Source organism: Piliocolobus tephrosceles, chromosome 13 (assembly GCF_002776525.5).
Source record: "Piliocolobus tephrosceles isolate RC106 chromosome 13, ASM277652v3, whole genome shotgun sequence".
Taxonomy (NCBI): Eukaryota; Metazoa; Chordata; class Mammalia; order Primates; family Cercopithecidae; genus Piliocolobus; species Piliocolobus tephrosceles.
The window spans coordinates 109952372-109976078 of NC_045446.1; the positions used below are offsets into that span (position 1 = coordinate 109952372).

A 23707-nucleotide genomic window follows, 5' to 3' on the forward strand; every position below is an offset into this window, starting at 1 on the left:
CTGGAGTGCAGTGGCTGGATCTCAGCTCACTGCAAGCTCCGCCTCCCGGGTTTACGCCATTCTCCTGCCTCAGCCTCCCGAGTAGCTGGGACTACAGGTGCCCGCCACCTCGCCCAGCTAGTTTTTGTATTTTTAGTAGAGACGGGGTTTCACCGTGTTAGCCAGGATGGTCTCGATCTCCTGACCTCGTGATCCGCCCGTCTCGGCCTCCCAAAGTGCTGGGATTACAGGCTTGAGCCACCGCGCCCGGCCGCAAATTTCTTAATATCTTTAAGCCTCAGTCTTTTCATCTATAAAATGGGTCTTGTAACATAGTAAGCATACTTATATGCTTATAAGTGTATTCCTACTCTCTCTTTATACATTATAAATTTCTTTCTTTCTTTTTTTTTTTTTTTTTTTTTGATATGGAGTCTCTCTCTGTCGCCCCGGCTGGAGTGCAGGGGCACAGTCTTGGCTTACGGCAAGCTCCGCCTCCCGGGTTCACGCCATTCTCCTGCCTCAGCCTCCCGAGTAGCTGGGACTACAGGCACCCGCCACCACGCCCAGCTAATTTTTTGTATGTTTAGTAGAGACGGGGTTTCACCGTGTTAGCCAGGATGGTCTCAATCTCCTGACCTCGTGATCTGCCCACCTCGGCTTCCCAAAGTACTGGGATTACAGGCATGAGCCACTGCGCCTGGCCTAAATTTCTTAAGTAAATTTCATCTGGTCTATTTCTCTTCATTTTCAAGGAATAATCTAGGACTACAGAGATGAGTGAAGTAACGTCATATTAGGTCATGCAACTAGTTGGAGGCAAGAATGGGTCCCAAAGTCAGGATCCCGATTGATTCTGAGCCTTGTGCTTATTTGCTGGATGTCTTTTTTATCATCCCCATTGGGGATAGCAAAGCCCTTCCCTGATAAGCAGCGCAGGAATATGTTAAAAACAAACAAAAAAAACCCCAGGTGATGCTGAACTGCATTTATATACTAGACGCTTCCCAAGAACAGCCACTGGGCTTGGAAACGGTTCTCAGAGTTTGATGCTTAGCATTTCTTCCCCCTCCCACACCTTCTCCTTCTGCTATTTCACTTATTTAGGGGCAGAACAGCCTTCTGTGGGGGCAAATCAAAAGTTCGGTGTCATACTTTTCCCTAGTCAAAGAACCAGAGAGGGTAGCTCTGTCCTCTTTTCTACCAGGTAGGCCACCAAAAGAACCAACAGATGCTGACTCAGAGGGGATCAGGTTCACGAAAGCAGCTGCCCACTGGGGAGGATGCTGCAGGTGCCTCAGGAGGGCTCCACAGCAGTGCTTTGGTTAAAATGATTCAAGTCCTGAGTACCATGAAGCATTAGTGAGGGTGGGTCTGCCATGAGGGCACAGCCACCTCCCAACATTTTTACAACTGAATTCAGGGATTTATATTCCAGAAGGAGAAGAAAACTTTTATGGGTTTAAAATGATAGGGTTTTTCATGCACGTGTCAGCACTAGCAATGCTATGTCCTAAGAACTGAAGACAAAGCATTAAATAACATGACTGATAAGATTGTTGCATTTCCAGAGTAGTCACAAGCAGGAAAAAGAAGGATGGCTTTTTGGAAAGCGTCTTTTCAGCAGTAGCAACCCCACGTGGTTCCAGCCTCCTAGGAGCCATATGTCTCCTCTCTTCCATCCCTCCTTTGTGTGTGTGTTTGATGCTCTCAGGGTGATAATCCCAGTTTGCATGGGCAAAGGCACACCTAGGCTGCTATATCATAGGTTTGATTAGAGTCCAGGGGCTGGATGAGGTCATCTCTCCAAGCACTTCCCAGAGGCATCTGAGGAGGCAGGAGCCTTGGACTCTTAAGGAAAGCTAAGAGCCATGGAGATGGGAGAATCCCCCAAGCAAAAATGCAGCCGATATCTCTTGGGGTACTTTCAGCCCTGTTCACTTGAGATGAGTTACCCATCTGCCCCATTCCACCACTTGGAATATATTTTTAAAATGTTTTCATGAGGAACGCATTTGCCAATCTTTTATATATCAGTTCCAAAACAGAAACTCTTCCTCACTGCTAGGGAGAAGTGTAGAAGGGGGGAGAAAGAAAAAAAAATCTTGTCTGTAATTGAAGGCAGGTTGGGAGATGTTCACGCTTTGAAACGCTCCTTCTTGTGAAATGTTTATGAAACACTTTCCACAAACGAGTTATGCAACTAGGACAACAGCTTTGATCATTTTCATCACCAGTGATATATTCATTAGTGTTGAGCTGTCTTCCCCCAGAGAGGGCCATGTGAAAATGTCATGGGGAGGGGGTTAAAGGTGAGTACCCCAGCCCCACCATGCCCCATCCCATGAACCCAAAACAGATGGTCAGGAAGGAGGTCCCAGTGTACGTCTGGGCCAGAATGCCACCTTTTCCATCACCAATGATCTGTTCTCTCTCCTACCTTTGGGATGTGTGTAGTATTTTTTGGTAGATAAAGCACCAGAGGAGGGTCAGGAGACCACTTTCTTGTCAGAGTTTTGCCAGGGTATTGCTATATGAGTTTATACCCATCTCTGAAGCTCTCTGAGCTTCTGTGAGATGGAAGGGTGAACACTTTTCCTCACACCTCCTGGCTATGAAGGTAAAGCCAAGGAGGGATGTAGAAAGGGCTTCCACCTCCTTGGAAGGGGCTCTCTCCTTCCAGAATGAGACTACTGCTTTCTAAATTAAGTAATGTCAGAGAGTTCACTGGGATCAGAAAAGATAATCATCCCTAATACCTTTTTACCTCCCTGATCACTGCCTAAGACTCAGTGTAATACCTTTCACAGCACAGTGGGTGGAGAAGATCCTAAACAACAAAGCTTGTCCAATAGCTGGACAGGCTGCTCAGTGGCTGTGGCAGGGCAGAGCACCCTGTGGTGGCTCGCGTCTCCAGGGATGCGTCCATCCCAAGTAAAGTCTGGAGAAGCCCTCCACTTGGGTGAGAAGAACTGCCAAAGAGACCCTGGAGATGATCTTCTTGATTCCAGGCAGGCTGTGGGTTTGGTTGGGTTTTCACAAGCACGGGGGAAATTGGGTTTTCGTCCAATTTGCCTCCGGTTCTCACATTAGAAGTCAATGGGATCCAACAGAAGTCTCTCTATCTCATCTTCCATATCCACAGCCAACACCCAGTTGCCTGGAAAGGTTCCAGCCTTTTCCCCTTAACAGCTGTAAAAAGGGATTTTTGTAAATTCAAGAAGACTTTATTTCTTAATTTCTTCATTTCTGAATCCCTGAGAATGTCAAAGATGTCTGTTGGAGGCCATGGGAATTGTCAATGTACCCTTCCTCCTTCCTGTTGAGCTCAGCTAATAGAGACCACTGATCAAAGCTGAGATTTGAGAACTTGTCATCAAGAAAGCAGTGTCCTTTGTTGTCTTTCAATTTGGTTTGTTCAGGATTGTCTTCTTTTGGGGTTACTATCAGGTCTTCACACCCAGAGGGTAATGAATTATGAAAAATAAAATATTCCATATCCAAAGGAACTGTAAAGAAGATAAAAATAAATAAATAAATAAAATTATAAAAGAGTAAAATGTCGGTCAAACAAATCAGAAAAAATTAATGCGGCCAGGTGTGGTGGCTCACGCCTGTAATCCCAGCACTTTGGGAGGCTGAGGTGGGCAGATCACGAGGTCAGGAGGTCGAGACTATCCTGGCTAACATGATGAAACCCCGCCTCAACTAAAAATACAAAAAATTAGCTGGGTGTGGTGGTGGGCGCCTGTAGTCCCAGCTACTTGGGAGGCTGAGGCAGGAGAATGGCGTGAACCCGGGAAAAGGAGGTTGCAGTGAGCCAAGATCATGCCACTGTACTCCAGCCTGGGCAACAGAACGAGACTCTGTCTCAAAAAAAAAAAAAAAAAATCAAAAAATTAAAAAAAAAAATAATACAGAGGATTGTCAGAAAGCCCCAAACTAACACCCAAAGGGCTTTTCTGCTATCACACCCTTCATTTTTACAACTGGGAGGTCGGGAGTGCCCCCCAAAGAGTTTGAAGGGCAATTGATCCAGGAAGCAGATGAAAGGGTGCGTTTTCTTTTATGATGGCGCTGGTTTCTGAAATTAAGTGTTGCAGGAAGACCTGGCACAGATTCTAACAGATAGCGCCCAGGTTGGAGGCAAAGCACATGTTTTCAAGCTCTGTCATAGCTGCCTCTCCTTATCTCTCCCTTGTGCATAATGAGTCTACAGAGGAGCCCTGCCACTTGCCTCCGAGATGGAACTGGGCCAAGCTGCCAGAGGCTGTTCCACCAGCTTGATTTTACCTCCAGTGCTCCACGTTCTCCCTCTGTCCCCCTTCCTCCATCCTGCCTCCCCAGTACCCTCTGGGATGACGGATGCCTGGGGGCAGGAGGAGGTTATGCAGGGAAGAGGTGGGGCCCCAAAGGCCTGGCTTAAGTAAAATCCCCTCTCAGAGTAAACCTTAAAGTTGTAGTGGTGGTGGTCATTTTTAAATAAGTAGTTTATCATCCATTTCTAGTTTTTAAAAACTTGCTAAGACATGTTTTCCTGAAATCTAAGGATGTGGAAACTCTAATTTTGGGGAGAAGAACTAGGACACCAGAGTTTCTTAGAGGTGCCAAGTGTGGATGGGCACAGCTGAAGGGGCATGGGGCAAAGAAGTGGGGCTCTTAGAGACAACGCCCAGGCAGCCATGTGTTTTGAGTTTTCTGAAAATCTAACCCTCTGCCCCTACAGTGCTATTTCTCATCTCTCCCCCTTCCTTCTCTTTGCTTCCCAAGTTCCATAATAGTCTCCTTAAGTGAGAGGAATGATTTCCAAAGACTGTCCCTGAAACCATCTTCTTACCAATTTCTCTGCAACCAGGGCTTTTTGTGTTACTTAGATCTGCTTTATCTAAGAACACAGCAGCAACCTCGATGGGCCAGGTCTACCAAATACACTAGGGAATTGGAATTCGTAATTCCATTTGTTGACAGATAGGGAGAAAAATCATGGACTATCATACGGGAGATGGGGAAACTGTGTTCCATAGAGGCTGAGTCCCATGGAGGCTGAAGATTACGTAGTAAATTAGAGTCAGAGTTAGGGCTAGAAACAAGGTCAGCATTTAATGCGCCTGTTCAACATTTTCTTCCCTGTACCTCATTGGAGACTGTAGAGAAATGGGTTTTGTTTATGTCTTTTGTTCAATTAATGTTCATTGGGTTTTCACCATGTGAAAGGCACCATATTTAGGACATTAGCTACCTACTCAGTCTCTAATGTCAGTAGGATCTTCCCAATTGTCCAGCCAAAGAGAATTCTTTTTTCATTTTATTTAACTTTTATTTTAAGTTCGGGGTATATGTCCAGGTTTGTTATATAGGTAAACTTGTATCATGGGAGTTTGTTGTACAGATTATTTCATCACCCACATATTAAGCTTAGTACCCCATTAGTTATTTTTCCTGATCCTCTCCCTCTTCTCACCTTCTACCCTACAATAGGCCCCAGTGTGTGTTGTTCCCCTCTCTGTATCCATGTGTTCTCATCATTTAGCTCACACTTATAAGCGAGAACATGTGGTATCTGGTTTTCTGTTCCTGCATTAGTTTGCTAAGGATAATGGCCTCTAGCTCCATCCACGTTCCTGCAAAGGACATTATCTCATTCTTTTTTATGGCTGCATAGTATTCCATGGTGTATCTATACCACATTTTCTTTACCCAATCTATCATCGACGGGCATTTATGTTGATTTCATGTCTTTGCTATTGTGAATAGTGTTGCGAAGAACATAACGTGTGCATGTGTCTTTATAATAGAGCTGTTTATAAGGAATTATTTCTTTAGTGATCCAAAGCACCATTTTTTTCCTGAAAGGATTAAGCACAAGTTTAGCTGTTAGTCTGAACTTTTAACTTAGATTAAACAACACAAACAGAAGATATTCCAGGATGTCAGTGATATTCGCAGTGTAGACCAAGGAAATGGTTTAAGCCAGCATCTCTATGGCCAAGAGTTTCTATCTGGATAGCGAACAACCAGATGTCCTCAGAGGAATGTCTTCCCAATATCTCTTATAAGTTATGGTCTAAAGCTTGTGCCCCCATCACATTATATGAATTTAAAGTCACGTGGACACCCTCCCAGGGGACTTCCTGAAAAGCTGCAAGAGGGTAGTTTTCCTGGGATGGGAGGAGGAGTGGGCAGAAGCAGCACTTCCTGCCCTGCCCTGGGACACCTGGGAAGCCCACGCGTGGGCGGTTAGTGCTGTCATTGCAGGGTGGTAGAGACTGGAGAGAGTTTGGAAACCACCATGGGCCCCTCAGGCTGTAACTACAGCATTGGCTGTGAGGGAGACGTGCCTTCACCTGTAGGAAGACAGGCAAAGACTGTCACCAAAGCCATACAGGTGAAGGGGGCCAGCTGCAGAGGCAGACACAGAGGATGGAGTGTGTGGAGACAAACGAGACGGGAAGGGAGACTCCTCCAGATCAGTGGTGCCCAGACTTTGGGGTTTCATAGATGAGATTCCATTGAAGAAAATAAAATACAGAATTTGGGGGAGATCAGTAAAGGGTTGCCAGTTTTTTACTCTGTGAGGTGAAGAGTTTTAAGAATACTGTTTAGGGTCACTATCCTGTCCTAAATAAATTTTAACATTCTTCCTCCTAAGAAAAAAAGAATATCATCTCAGAATTTCTAAGAATGTAATCCATTTTTTTTTTTAAGAGACAGGGTCTCACTATGTCACCCAGGCTGGAGTGCAGTGGCATGATCATAGCTCACTGCAGCCTCAAACTCCTGGGCTCGAATGATCCTCCCATCTCAGCCTCCCAACTAGCTGGGACTATAGGCATGTAACACCATGCCTGGCTAATTTTTTTTTTTTTTTTTTTTTTTAGTTTAGAGATGAAGTCTTGCTATGCTGCCCAGGCTGGTCTCAAATTCCTACATCGAGCCCTATTTTTGAAAGTCACTACACTGTCATTGTTTTTGTCATTTCAGGGCCACTCACAGAGGCCTCTGCCCAGCTGCCCTGGCTGGAAGGGCACACACAGGCAGGAAAAGTAAGCTGCAGCCCAGTAGGCCCTGGGCTAGCTCTCTCCTCTCTAGGCTGGTCACTCCTTTCCTGCCTGGATCTTCCTGCCATTTCCATCTCTGACTGCCTGATGGGATCCAGCACTGACACTCTCCTCTTGCTGCCACTTGCAGATTAAAACTGAAGATCTCAGTGACTCCCTGCAGCAGACCCTCTCCCATCGGCCATGCCACCTGAGTCAAGGACCTGCCATGATGTCCGGAAACCAAATGTCTGGGGTAAATGCCAGCCCATGTCAGGTAACCCTGATATTCACAGTGGGCCAGTGTGTTTAACTCAATCCCTCTGGGAAATGTTCGACTTCCATGCTTGGTACTCTGTGAACCCATAGCAGTCTAAAGAACCCCCTGCAGCCAATGTGGGAAAGAGATTTGGAGGCTGTGAGTGGGGTTCTAAAACAGTCCTCTTACAGGTGGAGCCTGGCTAGGGATGTGAAGAAATAGGCCTCTACTTCTCGGGGACAAAAAGGAGCCAGGCTTGCCAAAGGCAAGGACCTACCAGCTGTGCTGCTGGTGTCTGCCAGCCACATCCAGGGGAATCCTAGGTTGACAGCTGCTGCGGTTAGAGAACGTTTCTGTCCCCAGTGGGCCCACTCTGCCTCCCCTAAGGTTTTATGTTAGAGCCAAACTAGAATGGATTGCTGGTGGGGGAAGAAAGAGGCGTCTGAGCTAGTAACAGCCAAGGTCCGGGAGGGCGTTCATGTGATGAGACCTCTTCTCAGCAGGAATCACCTGGGGGAGAAAGAACCACTCCTTTCTGGAAACACATAAGAATGTGGATCCGTCCCTTCACCTTCCATTCAGCAAGGCTTCTCAGGTCTTCTCTCTGTGCACAAACCTTAGCTCAACCCCATGGGGCACAGAGCTCGGGGTCTCCATTGCGGAGGACTCCCCGATCCCCCAAGCATCGGAATTATTAGTCCCATGTCCTGGGCTGGTAGGAGAAATCCTGGACTTTTTGTTTAACTAAATGGGTTTTATTAAGAATGAATAGCTTGTTCCACCTCACAACTCCCACCCGGACACCCTCCACGAAAGATTCAGGCCCAGGAAACAGCCGAGGCATGGCTTTTAGCATCATCAAGTGGCTTGAGATTAAAAAAGAATTGGGACTGTTGGGAATTGCATGTTATCTCCAGGATAAACTTTGAGAGACGGGTCATACCCAGGCTTTGCCTTCAGGGCATTTTACAGTCTAGTTGGGAGACAGGACTGACACATAAAAAAATTAACTCAGGAGGCAAGGGTTAAGTAACAATATGTTGTAAGGACTCCCAGGCTGAGGGCAGAAGCTGTAACAATACCAGCATTAATGGAGTACGTACTATTTGCTAGACACTGGGGATACACAGTGGCATAAAGCAAGGTCAGCCTGCACAGTCTCCAAGTCTGGAGACCCCTGGGACAGATGTGTGGCAGGCAGATGGGGCTGATGTCCCCAGCTTGTAAATTCTGTGATGTATGTGTATCTCTTCGTGTGTAGGACATGGCTTCCCTCCATCCGCTCCAGCAGCTTGTGCTGGTTCCCGGCCACTTACAGTCTGTATCCCAGTTCCTGCTATCTCAGACCCAGCCTGGGCAACAAGGTAAGAACCCTGAGGTTTTCCACATAGACCAAGTCCAGTCAAGTGGACTGCTGCTGCTGCTGCTTTTTGCTGGGTGAGGGGGCCTAATTGGAGAGCATGCATCAGTCAGTCACCCATCTGCTATTAAGACCTACTTATCCACCCCAGAGTCTGAGGAAGGGACCCTGGCAATGCTCCTGCAGGCTTAGTCTCCTTCTCTGCTTCCCCTTCCCGGCCTCCTCTTGGGTGGTCTGGCCCACCTCCTCAATTTCCTGGTGAGTGGAGACGGAAGGTGCAGGCGTGGAGGAGAGCTGTGCTGTACAAGGGAGGGGAAGCGCCCTGGGAAATGCAGTACAGACAAGTACCCATTCCTTGGAAATCTCTCCTGGACACAGATTCAGACTTGCTGCCTGGAAGCCTGGCTGTGATTCTGTTTGGAGAGAGCAGCAGTGCCACCCACAGGTTGTAGAAAGGGTGTTCAGGTTTTCTTTGGCAGGGAAATTACAACCAGAGAACTTCTCCCTGGCCAAGAGCAAATAGATTGAACTATTCATAAATAGCTAACATTTCTTGAGCATGATGTGCCAGGAGCTCTGCTGAGTAATTTTTCTGACATTCCTCAAAATAACCTTGTGCAGGAGGTAGTCCTATTATGCCTCTGGTGACCAACTGGGAAGTTCCAGAACCGTTTAGCTGAGACCCATACTCTTGGCCATCACGCTGTGCTGCCTGTCCCACTCCCATCTCCACCAGCCAGGGTCAAAAGTGATGGAGGGTTGGCTGGGCACGGTGGCTCATGCCTGTAATCTCAGCATGTTGGGAGGAGGGGGTGGGCAGATCACTTGAGGCCAGAAGCTCGACACCAGCCTGGCCAACATGGTAAAACTGTCTCCTCTAAAAATACAAAAATTAGCTAGGTGTGGTGGTGCAAGCCTGTAATCCCAGCTACTCGGGAGGCTGAGGCAAGAGAATCACCTGAACCTGGGAGGCAGAGGTTGCAGTGAGCCAAGATTGCACCACTGCCCTCCAGCCTGGGCGACAGAGAGAGACTCTGTCTCCGAAAAAAAAAAAAAAAAAAAAAAAAGTGATTGAGGAAGCATAAACTCTCTCCTGTGGCAAATCCCAGGTAGAGGCTTTGGAAATCCAGAATCCAAACAAAATGCAACTCTGCCTTCCGCCCTTAGCTCGTGCACAAATGAGTCACTATGCTTAGTTCCCAAGGCACCTCAGAATACTATGGTGATGAATGAGACCCTGTTTGAATTTTTTTTTTGAGACAGAGTCTCGCTCTGTCGCCCAGGCTGGAGTGCAGTGGCCAGATCTCAGCTCACGGCAAGCTCCGCTTCCCGGGTTTACACCATTCTCCTGCCTCAGCCTCCCGAGTAGCTGGGACTACAGGGGCCCGCCACCACGCCCGGCTAGTTTTTTGTATTTTTTTAGTAGAGATGGAGTTTCACCATGTTAGCCAGGATGGTCTCGATCTCCTGATCTCGTGATCCGCCCGTCTCGGCCTCCCAAAGTGCTGGGATTACAGGCTTGAGCCACCGCACCCGGCCCCTATTTGAATTTTTAAGTGTTTATTTTGGTTAAACAATAAACATCATACTCCTTGAATGGAAAAGGGAAGGTAACAGTTTAATTTGTTTTCAGAAGACTGGAGAGTGACATGAAAATCACCCAGGCATATAACCAACTAGGTCAGTGTATGATGCAGTGGTGGGAAGACACTTCCAAATTTGGAGTCAGAAAAATTGACTGGTTTTTCAAAAAGTCACTTACTAACTGTGTGTTTTTGGGAAAGTGACCTAACCTCTCTGAGCTTCCATTTCCTCTTCTGTAAAAATGGGATAATAGCAAGGCTCTGCCTCATGAGATTATTGAGAGTCACTTGAAATAATGCACGTGAAAAGGCTGTATCCATTTCAACTGCCATGCCAGAATTGCCATTACTACCCAAGCCTTTCAACTCCCAGTTCAGGATTCCTTATAAGAGATTTCTTGCCCATGTATTTTGATAATAAACAATGAAGCCCTGACTTTTTAGACTGAAAAGCATAAAGGTCAACATCAGCAGATGCTGTACACTGTGACCCAGAACAGCCGAGGGAACACAGACACCCCAAGGTGCTGTTGAGTGACAAGCAGTTGGGGTAACCAACCCCATTGTCTGCTTTGGCGGTTTGATGGCCCCACTCCTGCTGGGAGAGTGAGCCGCCAACCAGGCAGAGCCCTTCATGTACAATTTTCTTGGGGAGGATGGAGAAGCAGGTATAATGCATACTGCCCAAGGGAGTTTCCAGAGGCTCAGCCCTGGACTTTCCCTCATTTCTCAGCCCTCCCTCCCAAGTATAAAACGTCCTGGTTAGCCACATGCCTCTGGCTAAGGCCCACCGCCCTTTAGAGCTGCATGGTCGTATCTGCTTGGTCTGGCATCCTCACAGATTTGGCTGGGCCTCTGTAGCCATCCCAGCTACTTCTCCTGCAGGGAAAGCCCAAATCCTCAGCCCCAGCTTGACTTCTCAGAAGCCACCCCGCATCCCTTCCCTCCCTGGGTTTCTTCCGCTCTGGTAACCAGATCCCAGAGTAGATCCTCTTGACCCTCCTCAGCCTCTGCACCTCTCCAGACAGGCGGGCAGGTGGAAGGACTGGTTTGGGGACTGCTGTTTACATGTCTGTTTATCCCTGTATCTGATTTGCCTCCACCTATATGTGGCAATGCCTGGCAGTGCTAGAAGGGCCTCTCCATGGGACTTGAGGTGGGTGGAGAAACCTGATCAGGTGGCAGGGGGTCGGGACAGTGATCATGGTGCCGAAGTTGTAGCACATGTCTTTCAAATAGCCTGGATTTTATTTGTCTGTTCCTTTGTCCCTCCCCTTTCACTCAGGTCTGCAGCCAAATCTCCTCCCCTTTCCACAGCAACAAAGCAGTCTCCTCCTCCCACAGACTGGGCCAGGACTGGCATCCCAGGTAAACAACCCCATTCTTCCTGTTTCCTTTAGGAATGTGTCAGCTCTCACTGAGTTTAACTCACTAGTTCCCCCCCTACCCCTTTAACAGGATACTAATCCCTCTGGGGAGAGGAGACAGCAGGGAACTGTCCATCGGCATAGGGGAAATCCAAGCTACAGCAAGGAGGGGACAATTTACCAAGTATCACTGGTGGGGCCATAGTTAGAACCCAGAGATTCCAGCTCCCAGGCCAGCCTCCTTCATGCTCCAGGCACTGAACTCCAGCCCTGCACAGGCCCCAGCATTGCTCCTCTGAGAGCCAGGCTCAGCTAACTTCTCAGGCACACCAAGATGGCCACGAACTCTACCTAGGTGCTCTCAGGGGCCAACGGGGACACTAAAATACCACAGACCTGATGTCCCAGACCACAAAGTCCGTGCCTTTCACCTCTGGGCCACTGTTCCAGATTGCCTCCTGCAGTGGGCACATATATAGGCCAGTGGGCTGAGGTCTGGGAGAGGGGTTGTTTGCAGAGCTGCCATGGTTCCACACAGCACCTTTTTTTCCAACTAGGAAAAAGGCATCTCTTCTTCTGGCCAGCTGCAGTCTCATGCTAGGGTGCACAGATTGGCGACAGCAGCATGAGCTGTATCTTAGCTGCCATTCTTCTCCTGATCTGGGTGCCCCTGCACAGTTAATAACCTGCACAGCTGTATGAGATGGCTCTGCACAGATGGTTGGGCAGAATGGTTGGGAATGACTGCAGAGATCTCTGTGCTAAGAGCCGGGTGGCTCACCAAGAGCCCTACCTTCAGAGAGGGCTGAGGCCACTAAAAGTACCTGGAGGGGAAGCTCGCCATCTAGTGGTTGAAATGTGGACACTAGCACCACCAGCGGCTCTTCCACCTCCTCCTGGCGTGGGTTTACAGCTGGAAGAGATCTTAGAATATTCAAGATCAACTCTCATATCTTATCATATTTTGGCACGGAGAGACTGGTAGCAGAGAGACCACACAGAAGATTATGAAGATCATCCAGGGGAGGGGTCATAAAGGATTGGCTTAAGAGTTGTGGCATTAAGAAGAGGGGATGATTGAGGAGATGTTTTGGGAAGTTGAATCAGTGCAGGTTGCCAGTGGATTGGAGATGAAAGGAGGGAGAAGGTCTAGCAGAGAGCCCCATAAGTCTTTGTCAAATGAAAGAACAAATAAAAGGAAGGTTCAAAGAGGACTGGGGCTTTGTCCTGAGGGTCTGGTCTATACCACACTCTCCTCATACACCCCTTCCCTGCAAAATAAGAGCCAAATTCATGACGGTTTCAGACTAAAAGACCCTTCATTGGGGGAAAGACTCCTAAACTTCTCTCTGGTCCTTTCACCTTCTTCATGATAAGGATGCCTATCTGAATGGTAAACCCAAATATCCCAGAGGAGAAGAAGTAATGTTAACCCTAGTATACACAAAGTAAATCAAAAGGGAAAGAAGAGGTGAATTTAGCCCTCTGAGCTGGACACAGTGCCTGGACCCCTAGGCCCAGATTTCACTCTATCCTTGTGGAATGATAGATGTCTTTAAGATTGGATTCATTCCTGACCCCAAATAGGCACAACATGGTTCTAGGTTTAAGAGTACATTTTCCTATGAAAATAAGCTCAAGAAAGAATATCTGGCTGGGCACAGTGGCTCATGTTTGTAGTCCCAGCACTTTGGAAGGCCAAGGCAGGTGGATCACTTGAGCCCAGGAGTTCACGACCAGCTTGGGTAACATGGTGAAGCCCTGTCTCTGCAAAAACAAAAGTTAGCCAGGCGTGGTGGCACACGCCTGTAGTCCCAGCTGTTCAGGAGGCTGAGGCAGGAGAATGGCTTGAGCCCAGGAGGTTGAGGCTGCAGTGAACAGCGATTGTGCCACTACACTCTAGCCTGGGTGACAGAGTGAGATCCTGTCTCAAAAAAAAAAAACAGAAGGAGAAGGAGAAGAAGAAGGAGGAGGAGGAGGAAGAAGAAGAAGGAGGAGGAGGAGGAAGAAGAAGAAGAAGAAGAAGAAGAAGAAGAAGAAGAAGAAGAAGAAGAAGAAGAAGAAGAAGAACAACAACAACAACAACAACAACAACAACAACAACAACAAAGAATATCTCCTAACATCCCAAATGAGATCAAGGTGCATTTTATAAAAGTACTGATTAAAATACCTTTGATTAAAAACAAAACACTTTCATGAAAGAAAATGTTGGTTTAGAAAGTAAAATGATGCACAAGAGTTTGACATTTCAGGAAAGTTTTATGAAGGCCACGAGTTCTTGGATATTTCCTGTTATCTTCAGTTAATGCCTGTTCAACACCTCAGTTACCCGCTTTATGGAAAAAAAAAAAAAAGCAAGCAACCTTTTCTTGGTCCAGTTCTGTGATTTGTTTTGGGAATCTTTGTAAACAACCCTGCTAGCTCCTTTTATGGTAGAAAACTGAAAGGAGGAAGTAACCTGCTAAGACTCAAACAGTGAGTCTTACTCAGTTCAGGCTAAACTCAGGCCACCTCCCTATCCTGCACTCCTGATGTTTCTACCCAGATATTCCAGTTATTTGCTATACATTCATAGAAACTTCAATTTCTACTTCCATGCCATTGGAAAAAAATAGGACTCAAATGTACCCAGGGTGTATCCAGGGATCTGTCATCCTCTAAGTGGGCCTATTAGTAAAAAAAAAAAAAATTCAGAAATTGTTATTTATTGATCTTTGTGGTGGATCTGCTTGGCGTGTTTCCTCTCAGGCAGTTGGGCGCCCTGGGCTGCCAGGATCCTCTTTAGAACCCCACCTGGAAGCATCCCAGCATCTCCCGGTGCCCAAGCATCTACCCAGCTCTGGAGGGGCCGATGAGCCCAGTGACCTCGAGGAACTGGAGAAGTTTGCCAAGACCTTCAAGCAGAGGCGCATTAAGCTGGGCTTCACACAGGTTTGGTTTTAGGGGAAAAGATAGAAGAAATTGAGCCAAGCGGCTGGAGACTGGGCTTCCCAAGTGCATGTTTCAAGAGCGACCAGAGGCTCGATGTGTTTGGGGCCAGCTCATTGTGTCCCTGAGTTCTCTGAGAATAGGGCACAGTTGCCATTGGTAGGGAAATTGAGGACGTTGCTGGTGGAGGAGAATGAGAGGTGGAAAAGGGGCTGGCTCTCCTGAGCACATGGGCATGGTCCACTCAGAGCCTAAGGAGAGAAAGAAACCGATTCTTCACCTTAGAGGGAGGAGACTTGGAAAGCAGCCGAGCATGGGTGAGCACTCGAAGGTTCAGGCTGGCTGTGTGATCGATGCTAGGATCATGCAGGATGTGGGCAAACAAGAGGAGGAGGCTGCCTCTCATGTTCCTCCCCCTCGGTCCCCACGCTTAGGGAGATGTGGGGCTGGCGATGGGAAAGCTGTATGGCAACGACTTCAGCCAGACCACCATCTCGCGATTTGAGGCCCTCAACCTGAGCTTCAAGAACATGTGCAAGCTCAAGCCCCTGCTGGAGAAGTGGCTGAATGATGCAGGTAGGCCTCACAAACACGGATGCCAGGGGCCCTAGAGGGCTCTGCAGGGAAGGGCCAGTGACTTGTCATGTTGGGGCTTTTGGGAGTTGATACTTAACACCCCTTTCTTCTCCTGAGACTGGAGCCGATGGAGAAACAAGACACAGGGCACAGGCAAGTGTAGATGAAAGTGTCAGCTCGACTACTGAGAAGCCCTCAGAAGGATGTGGATTTAGGTCTGTGTCCATCAGGATTTGCCCCCATTCAATTCCTACCCCATCCCACCCAGCGTAGACCTTAGAACAACTTGCCAGTGACAAAGTCTGGGTCTGCAGAGCAGACACACTTATGCAGATTGCTGTCTGGAATAAGTCTGGGTCAGGGAAACAGAGCAACGGAGCCTCTAGGGTCTCACTGGGAGGTGGAGACCACAGGCATGACACAGGGTCTTTCCCTGGCTAGTTCTTGAGTAGGTTTTCAGCAGACAGGGACTTACTGCAACCCCGCTTGGTCAGGAAAGCCTGACAGCAGGAGTGGGGTTTGTGGGAGGACTCAGTGAGGGGTGGTGGCCAGCAGGCATCCCAGGAGATCAAGAGTATAAGCCAAGGGACCACACGTTTGGAATAATGAGCGGAAGAGTATGGCAGCAGGGACTAGCATAAGATGGGGCTTCTCAACCTTGGCACTATGGACATCCTAGGGCAGGTCATTCTTGTTGCCAGGGACTGGCCTATGCATTGCAGGATGTTTTGCGCATCCCTGGTCCCTACCCATTAGTTGCCAGTAGCATCTACCCCCGTTGAAACAGCCAAGAATCTCTCCAGACACTGCCAAATGTCCCAGGGGGAGTGGTGGTGATGCAGAGTTCCCCCCTCTTGAGAACCGCCAGCCTAGGCAGAGAGAGGGAGTGAGCCAGTCTCCAGGGCTGGGCTCTATTCAGTAATTCACGTGGATTGGTGGTTACACGGGAGAGGGAGGAAAGGGGGGGCATCCAGCCAGGGCTGTTACTCCCATGGAAGGGCCTCTACACACAAGCATGGGAACGGGCAGGATTAGACAGCATTTATGGAAGCACTGAAATGAGCGAAATGATCCGAAAGTCTTCAAATCTCTGGAGAAGGGCCCTGTGACCATTTCTAGTCCTCATCAGATGCCTGAATCCTTCCTCGGGGATATCCCTCCTATGGCCCCTACAGCCTTAGCTCAAACATTTGCACTGACACAAAAATGCCTCCAACACCAACAGTCTGCCACGAAGTACCATTGCTTTTGGCTCCAAATCCCATTTCACATTTCGCTCAGTATTCACACCCAAGCATATCTGTAAACAGCAGCCTCACGAGCGTTACTCGTAGGAGTCCTGCCAGTGTCCACTTACACCGACATGTGCCACCGATGCCTGGGCATCTCTCAGCCATGACCCCAAACACTGGAGACACTGCTGTGGGGGCCTCAGAGGGCCGTGGAGGGTCACGGAGGGCCACAGAAGGCAATGGAGGGCCACGGAGGGCCTTTGCCCTGAGCAACGAAAAGAAGTGGGATTCTTGGTCTGTTCTGGGCTCCCTGCTGGGGGAGGGGAATGCCCCTGAAAATGCCACTGCAGAGCCCATCGGGAAGGGTTGTTGGACCTCAAATCCATGAAGGCACCAGCCACTCATCCCCTTCTCTGAGCTTCCTCTGCTCCTTCGTGTCCCCACAGAGTCCTCTCCATCAGACCCCTCAGTGAGCACGCCCAGCTCCTACCCCAGCCTCAGTGAAGTATTTGGAAGGAAGAGAAAGAAACGGACCAGCATCGAGACCAACATCCGCCTGACTCTGGAGAAGAGGTTTCAAGATGTGAGCAGCACCTTCGGGTGGGCATGGGTGGGCTGCCTCATACAGGTAGGGGGAGCAGACACGGCACAGGCTGCTTGGCACCAGCCCCTCAGCACCTCAGACCTGCCCTGGGACACGATCAGAAAACACATTATCCCACTCCAGGCCCCCAGGTATTGGAGTGCAAAGCTGCTTGCCATCTCAGATTCCAGGAACCTCCTCCTCCAGTGACCCTTCTTGCCCTGACATCTATTTAGGACTCTTTGTTTTTCTCACTGGGAGATTTAAAGAACGGACTATAGGGTCCCAGAACATAGTGTATCTCTGTATCCAGCTGAGGTAAAGGAGTAAAGTCAGGGGATTGTATATAAGTTCTCTATTTTCTATGCAGTACATTTTATGTTTTTCAAATTATAAATATAATAAATGCTTATTGTAAGCAATTTGGAAAGTACAAGGAAGTAGAAAGAAAAAGAAGACTCATCACCAAATGCCATCTGACCTCATTTCCTTCTACTCCTTCTTTTCTGTGTATATTTAGATACTTGTAATCATGTAATACACCTACATTTTTTGGAACTTGTAGCAAAAGCATATTTTTGAGCCAGTGGAAGCTGTGAGCCCTGTGCGAGCTGAGAAACAGATGTGGCCTAACCAGCACCTAGCCAGGCTCCCTTAGATCCCAGCCCCATGGGTACCACACATCTCCAAAGGCCCCAGGCCTCCAGGACTGCTGCCCCTCCGGCAGATTCCTTGCATATTTGGCTCAAAGATTTGTTGCCCACATCCAGCTAGCCGAATGACAAGAACTGGCTTTTCCTTCTTTTTAGGCTTCCTAGAGTGGCAAGGTTAAGGGAGGGTATAGGAGCGGGGGAAAGTGGCCAGAGCTAAAGACCAGGTGCGAGGGATCAGAACAAGGGAGTGGCACCCGCGTAGCATGTATTGCTGTGCCACAGTCCTGATGGGTCCACATGTTTTAGCTTTCTCATTTCCTGCTTTGAGGCAAGAGGGCAGGAAGAAATGACAAGGCAGGCCAGGCGGCGGTGACTCATGCCTGTAATGCCAGCACTTTGGGAGGCCGAGGCAGGTGGATCACCTGAGGTCAGGCATTCAAGACCAGCCTGCCCAACATGGTGAAACCCCATCTCTACTTAAAATACAAAAATTAGCTGGGCGTGGTGGCACATCACTGTAATCCCAGCTACCCGGGAGGCTGAAGCAGAGAGAATTGCTTGAACCTGGGAGGCGGAGGTTGCAGTGAGCAGAGATCGTGCCACTGCACTCCAGCCTGGGCAACAGAGCAAGACTCCATCTCAAAAAAGAAACAAAAAAAAGAAATGACAGGGAGAAGGACATCAGATTATCAGATTATAAGGAAGAACACAGAAGGGAGCAGCAGCTCTGGGGACTCTGCCTGCCCCACGTAACTCATGCGTGGACTCCTCTCCTCCGAACTCATGAAGAAAGGAAAGACAGCCTACATCTATGGAGAGCCTACTTTGTGTCAGGCCCTGTGCTTGGCAGTTTACACACATTTTCTCATTTAATTCCCACAATAATCTTATGTGGTGGGCATGATTATTCTCATTTCATAGATGATAAGACGGGCTCAGAGAGGTGAAGAAAGTTTCCTAAGGACATATAGTAAGTGAAAGAGCCAGTATTTCATCCTAGGTCTGACTCTAAAGCTTTTGATCCATGTATAGTTGTATCCTGTTTCTTTGGGACCTCTGTTCCCCACCCCTGATTCCCTTTTCTTGACCATACTCTGTCCTTTCGGTCCCTATAGAACCCAAAACCCAGCTCGGAGGAGATCACCATGATTGCAGAGCAGTTGTCCATGGAGAAGGAGGTGGTGAGAGTCTGGTTCTGCAACCGACGCCAAAAGGAGAAGCGAATCAACTGCCCTGTGGCCACACCCATCAAACCACCTGTCTACAATTCCCGGCTGGTGAGTGGCCAGGAACCACACTGTCTGCCAAGAACTGGAGGAACATGATGCTTGGAGGGGAAAGTGGTGGCTGCAGGGAAGAGGGGGAGCATCCAGTTAATAAATAAGCAAAGAGATGCTGTATAGAATATAGTATAAAGAACACTAAAGAAGGGCGAGGGAATAGAAGGGGATAGTGGGGAGATGCTCTTTCAGTAAGGAGGTCAGAGAGGATCTCCCTGATAAGAGTATGTGAACAGAGACCTAGAGTTATCAGGAAATTAAATATGTGGATATCTGGGGGAAAGAATGTTCTAGGCAGAGGGCCTAGCAAGTGAAAAGATCCAGTATGCTTAAGAAACAGCAAGGCAACCAGTGTGGCTGGGGACAGAACAAGAAAGGTGACCAAAAGTAGGAGAGGAAGTCAGAGAAGAAACAAGAAGCAGAGTGCCCAAGATCTTGGAGGCCATTGAAAGGCCCCTGGCTTTCAGTTCGGGTAAAATGAGAAGCCATTGGAGAGCTCTAGCCAGAGACGGCTGAGCTGGCTGACACGGGCTGCTATGTGGGGAATCATCTGTGTGGAAGCAGGAGACCAGCTAGGAGAATGACAGTGGTCAGGCTGTGTGATGGAGGCTTGGCCTAGGGTGGTAGCCATGGAGGTGAGGAGAAGCGGTTGCATTCTGGCTAGACTTTGACGGTGGAGCCGCATGATGTGCTCAGATACGGAATACAAGAAAGGAAGCAAAGATGATTAAAAGGGTTTTGGCCTGAGCAGTGCGTTGGAAAGCACTGCCATTTTTTTGAGATGATGAAAACTGCAGGAACAGCAAGTTCAAGGAAAAAAGCTAAGAATTTGGGGCTGGTCATATTAAGTTGGACATACCTACAAGGCATCCGAGAGTAAGTATGAAGGAGTTATATCTGTGACTCTGGAGTTCAAGGGAGAAGCCAGGGCTGGGAACAACTTGAAGTTCTAGGCAGACCATGAAGTTTAGGGAGCAGGAAATACCTCCTCCATGCAGGGAGAAATGGTACCTGGAGGGTGGGTGTGGGAAGCTTCTTCTCTGGGGATGATGATGGTTGAAGGTTAAGGGAGTTGGGGAGAACGATGCTGCCCTTCAGTCTTTCACACTCTAAGATGGGTGAAATGCAGCCTTGTCAGGGTGGGACACAGCTGTTTCCCCAAAACTACACCATTGTTGATTCTTTCACCAACCAGCTACCGACTACTTTGTATATATTGTGCCAAGTGCTGGGGATACAAAGATAAATATTGTTTCCTCCCTGTCCCAGAGGACCTCACTGCCTAGCAGAGGAGCAGGTAAATAAACGAATGGAAAACAGCATGATCATTTCTTCAGGAGAACTTAGGAGCAGCAGCTAACCAGCCTTGGGAGCTGGTGGTTAGGACAGGCTTCCCCAAGGAGATAATTAATACCTGAGCTGAGTCTAAAGGACGAAGAGGAATGAGAGGCAAATAAATGTAGGTGGAGCTCTCCCAGGGGCAGGGACAGTGTGGCAAGCTCACAGAACTGCAAGTGGTTCCATGAGGAAGAGTGTTGAAAGATGAGGCTGGACAGATCAGAAGGGCCAGACTGTGTAGGGATTGTCCACAATGCTGAGGAACTGAAGGTTTGGGGGAATCACTGAAGGATTTTCACAGGATATTGGCATGATCATTTCTCTTTTTTGAATGATCACTCTGACTGCAGGATAAAGGATGGCTTGAGAGGCCCAAGATGGGTTTCAGGGAGGCCAGTTAGCATGGGACTGCAGGTAGCCAGTAGAGAAAGACTGAGGGCAAAGCAACCCCAGGAGGTAGGAAAGAGGAGGGTGGGAGGGATTCAAGAAATCATTAGAAGGTCTTGGTTAATGAATGGAAAGCTGGATGAGGGCAGGGAGAAGAAAAGGGAATCCTCTGCAATGACTCTTGGTGTTCAGGCTGGGCTGACTGGGTAGATGGTATTGCCATTTACAGAACAAGCAAACCAGGAGGAGATGGCTTGGGAGTGGCAAGAAGTGATGATTTCAGTTCTTATGTCATCATGATGTACAGTGAGGCTGCAGGACACCCATGTGGGAATGTCCTTGGGCACTTGAGATTATGGGTCTGGAAGTGAGACTGGAAGGCTGGGATGGAGACACGGACTAGGGAGTCACAAGTGTGCAGGTGGTGGTTGAAATCCTGGGTGAGGAGGAACTCGCCTATGGAGTTTATGTAGAGGAAGCAAAGAGCAAAGGCCATGCCACCAGCTTTTGCGAGATGGGCAAAGGAAGAGGATCAGGGAAGAAACTGAAAAGGGGGGACCAGAAAAGGCAAGAAACTACAACCAAGTAGATGTGAGGAGTGTTGGGCAGGAATGAGCCCCATAGGAGCGCCCTGGGAACCAAGAGGAAAGATGCCCAAATCAGAACGGGGCCCGGGAGGGTGAATATCTAATTTGTTTGGAGAGCAGATTAGTAATTAGCAAGAGTAGTGTACAAGGCAGAAGGAACAGCCTGTGAGAAGGCATGGAATTTTTTTATTTTTTGTTTATTTTTATTATTTTTATTTTTCTGAGACAGAGTTTTGCTCTTTTTGCCCAGGCTGGAGTGCAATGGTGCGATCTAGGCTCACTGCAACCTCCACCTCCTGGGTTCAAGTAATTCTCCTGCCTCAGCCTCCAGAGTAGCTGGGATTACAGGCACCCACCACCAAGCCTGGCTAATTTTGTATGTTTAGTAGAGACAGGGTTTCACCGTGTTGGCCAGGCTAGTCTCAAACTCCTGACCTCAGTGATCTGCCCGCCTTGGCTTCCCAAAGTGCTAGGATTACAGGTGTGAGCCACCGCGCCCAGCCTGAAGGCATGGAATTATAAAACCACATGATGCATTTGGGAAATCGCAAGCATTTCAGTCTGGCTAGAGCAAAGGGTTCAGGATTAAAATTAGAGGGGCTGATGTGGGATCATAATGGGCCATGGATGCTGAAGTACCCTAAACTCTGTAAGGGATCATTGAACATGCTAAGTTGGAGGCAACATGATGGTCACTCATTATTTCTTCCTTAAGCATTCACTGAGCACCTACTATATGTTTGGTACTGGGGCTCCAGTGGTGAACAGCACACGTGATCCCTGCTCACAGTGTAGCAGCAAAACAGATACTAAACAAATGCTATTTGTGATGAAGGCTTAAGAGAAGAGGTACAGGTATATGAGGTGCCTAACCTAGTCCAGAGTGTCAGGAGCTTCTCTGAGGAATGATGTTTAAACTGACACCAGAAGAATGAATGTCACCATTGATGTTAACAGGGAAAGTGTCTGAGCTGGGGAGGCAGGGAGGAGTGAGGGCAGGGAAGAATATTCTAGGTAGAGGAAATAGCATGTACAAAGGTTCTCAGGTGGGTGGTGGGGTGGGGCAGGCGGAAAGAAGCATAGAAGGCCAGAATGGGCTGGACACCAGGCAGTGCGGGTGTGAATGAGGAGACTGCAATGGTAGGCAGGGGCTGGATTATGTCGGACACCAGGCAGTGCGGGTGTGAATGAGGAGGTGCAATGGTAGGCAGGGGCTGGATTATGTCGGGCATTGTAGGCCTTGTTAGGAAACTTGGGTCATGTCATAGGAACTTTGGAATCTTGAAAGATTGGGCTTTATTTAGAGCAGATGGGAAGTAGTACGTTCTCCCTTTGGTTCAATACCAACCCAGGACATCAACATGATGAGAAATGGAGGGGGCCGAGGGAGCCAAACAGGGGCCCCGTTCCTCATCAGCTTTCATTCAACACATATTTACTGAGCAGCTGTGACGTGCCAGGGACCATGGAAAGCACTGGGGGTGTGGCAGTGAACCACACAGGTGGTACCCTGCTCTCTTGGAGTCTACAGCCTAATGGCAGTGAAGGCCATTAAATAAATAGTTACACTAACACTGGTGATGTCATGAAGGGAAAGGAGAGAGAACATTTTCTGATCCTATCTTTAGGTCTCATTGAGACAGTCCCTTGGGACTAGGACATAGTTTCTTCTGCTTCTGGAACAAAATGATTAGCAGGTGGGAAGGCAAAATGGTGCAGATCAGTGTGGGCAGAATGCTACAATATATCTAGAAAATAAAAAAAGGGGAACCATATATATGTCTGTTTGCATATGCCTAGCCTGTTTCCAGAAGGAAACAAGTTGGCCGCAATGACCAAATACATTATCATTTATTTAAAAAACAACAACAAAGCCAGGCGCCGTGGCTCACGCCTGTAATCCCAACACTTTGGGAGGCCAAGGTGGGTGGACCACCTGAGGTTAGGAGTTCAAGACCAGCCTGGCCAACATGCCAAAACTCTGTCTCTACTAAAAATACAAAAATTAGCTGGGCATGGTGGCAGGTGCCTGTAATCCCAGCTACTTGGGAGGCTGAGACAGAAGAATCACTTGAACCCAGGAGGCAGAGGTTGCAGTGAACCGTGATAGCACCACTGCACTCCAGCCTGGATGACAGAAAAAGACTCCATCTCAAACCAACAACAACAACCACCACAACAACAACAACACGTCTTGGGTGTGACAGCAGGGAGAGAGGAGGAGAAGAGGTAGGGAGATTATTGATAACATCTCTTACCACTCTGCCACCCCTCCCAACCTGTGCCCCACACCCGTCTCCACCCTTCACAGGCCCCCAGCCTACTGAGGAGGCTCATTGTATAACAAAAAGTAAGTGAAAACAGGGAAACCATTTCTGATTAATGAGGAAATAAGTACATGCTGCATCATGTTAGGATGGGATCTTCCAAAGTGGAGAGAGCAGAACCACCTTTCAATAGCCTTTGCAAACACCTGGTCACAGATTTCCCTGTTAGCATGAGAAGAATAAAGGGCAGTGAAAATACACAGATTTTTAGCTCAAAAGAAGAGTTGA

The 23707-nt window shown here is 48.2% G+C and overlaps 1 protein-coding gene across 4 annotated transcripts in view; it reads left to right on the forward strand.

The window, feature by feature from the left end:
• Positions 1-23707, forward strand: part of POU2F3 (POU class 2 homeobox 3) — an 83466-nt gene that overhangs the window by 54191 nt on the left and 5568 nt on the right. For 2 of the 4 annotated variants that reach the window (XM_023208062.3, XM_023208065.2), the window contains 7 exons: positions 7168-7293; positions 8537-8639; positions 11504-11586; positions 14337-14519; positions 14951-15092; positions 16771-16907; positions 18676-18837. In XM_023208062.3, coding sequence (XP_023063830.1) covers positions 7168-7293; positions 8537-8639; positions 11504-11586; positions 14337-14519; positions 14951-15092; positions 16771-16907; positions 18676-18837 — 936 coding nt within the window. Of the gene's footprint in view, positions 1-7167; positions 7294-8536; positions 8640-10268; positions 10316-11503; positions 11587-14336; positions 14520-14950; positions 15093-16770; positions 16908-18675; positions 18838-23707 lie in introns of all 4 variants that reach the window. The other 2 variants (XM_023208064.2, XM_023208063.2) reach the window with 2 other exon arrangements.